We start from the raw sequence: 5198 nt of genomic DNA on the forward strand, positions 1-5198 counted from the left end.
GTTCACTTGCGCCATTTGAGTATCTACAAACCCTTGTAAAAGGCTAAAGTCAATGATGACGTACGAAGCGCTCCGACATCATGTAGTTATGCCATCACTGATCGTCGTACGATGATTTTCGTCCATCATTAACCTGTCTTTTTTTTCTTTTTCTTCTTCATTAATGTGATTGGTTGTCCGGACAGTTCAGTACTTTGACTGATTGCATATGGACATAATACATCCACATAAAAACACTCCCCCCAAAATAAAAACGGATTAAAAGACAGAACCTGTCTCATTGGTTCACAATCAGTTATAAAAACAAAGACAAAAAGGTTTAGTCCAGGTCCATCTCAAGGGGCACACACTCTTAAGGGGCTAGATGATGCATGCATGTTTAGAAAGAGGTCTACAGAAACCAGGCAGCACTTTGGGGAAGTCTACGGGGCCTGATACGCTAGCAGCAAAGTAGCACTGATCCACCAACATTCCCTTCTCTCCACCTCGGCCACTTCCCCCTCCTCCGTCTCATCCTTCTCATGCACATTTACAACATGTAATTCCACAGTTTTTACTCAGACGGCTATTTAAGTTCGAAAGTAGTGCCGCACTAATTGCGCGAGCAGTTTGAGGAAAATCCATGTTGCTTTTGTTTTAGGGTTTGGTTTGCTAACAGCATCTCTGACAATGCGGAATCACTGTCATCATCCCTCGCAGTCGCTGTGTGTCGTTTACAGGTACACTTCCCGCCTGGTGAGAGTTCCGCATTGCGTCGGCTTGTATTCACCCGTGGGCGCTAGCGGAATCTCCTCGGTGGGGCGAGATGTTTCCTCGCTGGCAGAAAAGCCAACTGAACTAAACGTGTCGTAGGATGAGGAGGAGGAGGCCATCTTCTTGTTAAGGAGATTACGGTTACGGTCGCCCAGCAGGTGCGAGGGGTCCCCGTTGGCAACAGCTAGCGTCTCCTGGCTGCCGGGCTGTTCGGCAACGCTGCCCCCTGGGGAGGTCATGAAGGTGGAGAGTTTGGGATGGGTGGCCTTGGGCCTACTTTCAGGCGAGGTGCGCACAGGCATCCAGCAGGCATCCGAGTGGCCATATTCGTCACACTCCCGAGTGCATTTACCTGTCATAGCTACGTCAGGCAGGGGCTGAGAGTCTGGGGGAAACAGAGAGAAGGAAACAGAAGCGGTGGAACATTAATGACATTGTTTGGCTTTAAACAACTGGAGAAACTGAAGAAAACTGAAATATTGACACAAAAAATAATAATTGTGGTATGTGTCTCATGAAATGGGTTTTACAATTGTGTTTGACAAATGTTTTTGAATGTTTTTGATCAGATTTGTGCTTTTTTTTTTAAATCACTGCAACTTCATGGTCAACACATACCACATTACACAAAATGGAAACATACATACACAAGCAACAACACTTAAAGCTAAAACATAAATTACACAAAGGAACAAATAATGTGAGCTCTAAAAAGAAGACCATGCTTTGAAAACGTGGGGCAATTCTACTGTTCCATGACTTCTGACTCCTAAACTAATGGCCTGAATCCATCTCTAATTGCTGTGTGTAGTTGATCTGTTTTTCTGCAAGTGTTGTGTATGCATTGTTTTTTATGTTTCTACTAACAAGCTGACTCTACAAAAGCTATCACATTTTAGCAAAGTTGTATGGAAATGAAGACAATGTGTCTTTTTCTTGTTTAATCCCCTCCTTGGCCTGAGGGACCGCCTCAGTGTACTTATGGAATGACATATTGAAGGATTTGCTGTGAAGTGGCATGCTATTGGGTTACATCTTTAACACATGTATGCAAGTTAAAGGGATTATACAAGCATTTTCTTAAGGCTCTAACTGTCACGCATCTGAATGATTGCTTATTTTCCCAGGGTTGGAGAAGAGATCGTTTTAGATTCAAAGCCACAAAGCCACAAGTATCCTTAACATCTCATATCTCTTCTATTCAGAATGTCTTCTGAACAAAAATAATTCTGTTTACACTTTTAAACACTTGACAAGCAAACAGATAACCATCAGATGTGCTGAAAGTCTATGCACAAACAAGGTTGAATATGAAGTTCACTAAGCTGAAATGCACACACACACTAAATGCTGAAATCCCTAACCTTTGATGCCAAAGCACACATCTGCAGTGTTAGAGATGGTCAGTTAATGACCAAATGTGAGGTATGGCACAAGCAATAGAGGGTGAGTGCAAATCTAACAAAAAAAAAAGCATGCTGCCTTTTGTTGAAGAGCAAAAATTTGGGTTAACCATGGCTTACTTTTAATGTTCTTTTTCTCCTGCAAAGAAAGAATAGGGTAGAATCACTGTTCGGTTCCTTCACAGTGTAATGCTATGTAAGATTAATCAATTTAGAAAATGGTATCAGACAAAAAAGCATAAAGTGTTGCAGTTATCTGAGAATCAATTGATTGCATGGCATGTTTGCAAAAAAAAAAAAAAAATGTCTTCTGTGGTGGACCATACAAAGATATTTATTGACAGATTGAGAAAAAAAAATGAGAGTGAGAATATAAATAAAGACATCTATACAAGAGCAACAAACATGTCGCTCCACAACTTTTTTTTTTTATTGTTAAGCATTTAAATTCCAGGAAATCAATGCTGCAAAAAGAAAGAGCGCTATGAATGGCGTTCTTCAGTCACCCATCACAAGAGGCTAACATTTAAACCCACTCACAGTGTCTCTCAAGACTGTTCAGGACACTAGTTGTCACAAACCAATTTAGCATCCTTGTTCAATTACAGCCATTCGCTGACCTCAAGCGAACCCCCAAACATGTCCTCCTGACCTCAAGGGCAGACTATAGTGGCGGTCTCTGCAGTGTGGTTGCATTGTGGGCAAGTAAAGGTTAGTTGGGTCTGACTGAGACACCAGACCACAGAAAGAGTTCAGTGCCACTTCCTGTGCGCTTTTATGAGACCGTAAGGCTGGATTGCTGCCCAGTGTCTAGGGAGAGGTGTGGATGTACGTTCACCCCACAAAGCTCTGTCATGCACCAATGAATGCTCAGTCAAGCGACGGTACCTCAATAGCACTAATAACAGAGATGAGTGTGTAGGCTCCGATCTGCAGGACGTCGATATGCCAGCGCAATGTTAATGCTTCAGACAGGGATTACAAAATGGCTGGATAAATCTTATATGACAGTTAATGTGTTCGAAGAGGCATTAAGATACTGTATCAGGCTATTCGCATACACGACTGTCAGGAAAACGTCAGCGTGTGATCAGACGCTCATCTCTTTAAAACACTGTGTTAAGTCTCTGTAAGGAAATAGTGAGTGTGGGGGGGGGATTCAGTCAATTTCTCACTGAAATTGAGAAAAGAAAGAAAGGAAAAAAAAAAAAGATTATAAAAAGTAGTTCAGTCAGACTTGTGAAAGAATCATCTAATCACTTTCGTGAAATAGATCAACTGATTCATTGGATCAAAATAATCAAATACTGCTTCTTCTCTCATTAACATGCCAAGGAGAGCTATACCAGACTTTTAGACTTACATTTGGTCTGTTCCTCACACAAAGCCATTGCTAGACTTCAGAAGACCTCTGGGCTTTTTGTGTTCCACAAAAGGAAATGTTATACATGCTTAGAACAACATGTGTAGTGTTCATTTTTTGGGTGTAATTTTACTGAATGGAAACTGAAGGTTTCAAGCTTCAAAACAAATGCAAAAACACCACAGAAGTATCATAGACATTATGACAAAAGGCATTCAGACTTCTGTGAAATGGATCGGTTGATTCAATTAAGAGTTGGCTCAAAAGAACAAACAGATATTGCTTTTTCTCTCATTGACATGTCAAGGAGAACTAGACCAGCATTTCAGTGGATAAAAGCCATCCAGTGCTCCACTGTTTTTAATTAGAAAAGATTGGCCAGAATATTCTTCAAAAATTCTACCTGTGTAGCTCCCTGTAAGAAAAGTGTGAAAAAAGCCATAAAGGTTTGGAATGATGACAGAATGTTCATTTTCTTCTTGAGTATAACTGTCCATCAAACTAAAGAGACTCAACATCTAGCATTTTCCATCAGCCTAGTATTCTGTCCACATAGAGCTGCAAGTCCAGCCAATTTCGATTGTTAGTGTTCAGTTGATGAACATTTCATGCCAATCAGTCTTTCAGACTACTACCACATCTCCACAGCTTCACAACTCCGAAGTCTGGCTGTCACACCACTCAGACCCCTCAAGGCCGTGCATTGGCTTTTCATCTATCGCTTATTTTGCCATCGTCAGCTACGGTTTCCTCCAGTGAAAAACAACAAAAGAAGCAGTATGCGTGAGAGCGATACTTCATTAGTGCTCCTCGCACACCGCTGCCATACAGCCTGTTACTGTTACTGTTAGTCTTCGCTTCTGTTTTACTATTCCGGCACTAAACTCTAGAACTCTACATTACAGTATGTACATACATTTCACAAAAATGGTAACTGAAAGCCAACAATTAAAATTTGGTTATGGTTTAGCCTGAGCATGGACGATATTTTAGAAATCGATCTTAAATGTTAGAGATGGATGGATTTTTTTGTACATTAGATGATTTAGTCTGTTATCCATTCTGCTTGTGTGCTGAAGCATTCAAGTGAAACCTATAAGTGCTGGCATATTAAGTATAGTTTCCTGTTCAAGGTTCTTTTTCTTCCCTATAAGTTTGTTCTCTCCCAGCTTAAGCCATCCTTTTTTTTTCTGCTCTAAACTCGGAAAACTGGTCTTAAAGGGTTAGTTCACCCAAAAATTAAAATTAGCTTGTGTTTTACTCACCCTCGAGGCATCCTAGGTGTATATGAATTTCTTATTTCAGACGAATCCAGTCGGAGTTATATTAAAAATTGTCCTGGCTATTCCAAGCTCTATCATTGCAATTAGCGAGTGTTGCAGTTGAACAGTCCACAAGTCGTCAAATAAAGCGCACGCATCCATAATAAAACGTGCCTCACACGGCTCCGGGGGGTGAATAAACACCTCCTGTAGTGAATCCATGCGTTTTTGTAAGAAAAATATCCATATTTCAAATGTAATAAACACTTTTCTCTCACTTCCGTTATCTGTCATACGCGGAAGACGTTCCGGCGGATGACGCAGCACGTATGCACAGCGCGCGCACATCTGAGGTATGCTAGTCTCGCGAGTTTGTTTATAGGAGCAAAGGAAGCAAAGTTTCCTTACTTTAGCAAA

The 5198-nt window shown here is 41.0% G+C and overlaps 1 protein-coding gene across 2 annotated transcripts in view; it reads right to left on the reverse strand.

The window, feature by feature from the left end:
• Positions 1–8: 8 nt before the first annotated feature.
• Positions 9–5198, reverse strand: part of LOC107681559 (protocadherin-7-like) — a 152817-nt gene continuing 147627 nt past the window's right edge. Inside the window, exons 2-3 of one of the 2 annotated variants that reach the window (XM_016477871.1) lie at positions 2277–2295; positions 9–1138 (exon numbers count right to left, since the gene is read on the reverse strand). In XM_016477871.1, the coding sequence (XP_016333357.1) occupies positions 714–1138; positions 2277–2295 (444 nt within the window). In that variant the 3' untranslated portion in view covers positions 9–713. The remainder of the gene's footprint in view (positions 1139–2276; positions 2296–5198) is intronic. The other variant, XM_016477870.1, reaches the window with a different exon arrangement.

Source organism: Sinocyclocheilus anshuiensis, unplaced genomic scaffold (genome assembly GCF_001515605.1).
Source record: "Sinocyclocheilus anshuiensis isolate Anshui unplaced genomic scaffold, SAMN03320099.WGS_v1.1 scaffold1648, whole genome shotgun sequence".
NCBI classification, from domain to species: domain Eukaryota; kingdom Metazoa; phylum Chordata; class Actinopteri; order Cypriniformes; family Cyprinidae; genus Sinocyclocheilus; species Sinocyclocheilus anshuiensis.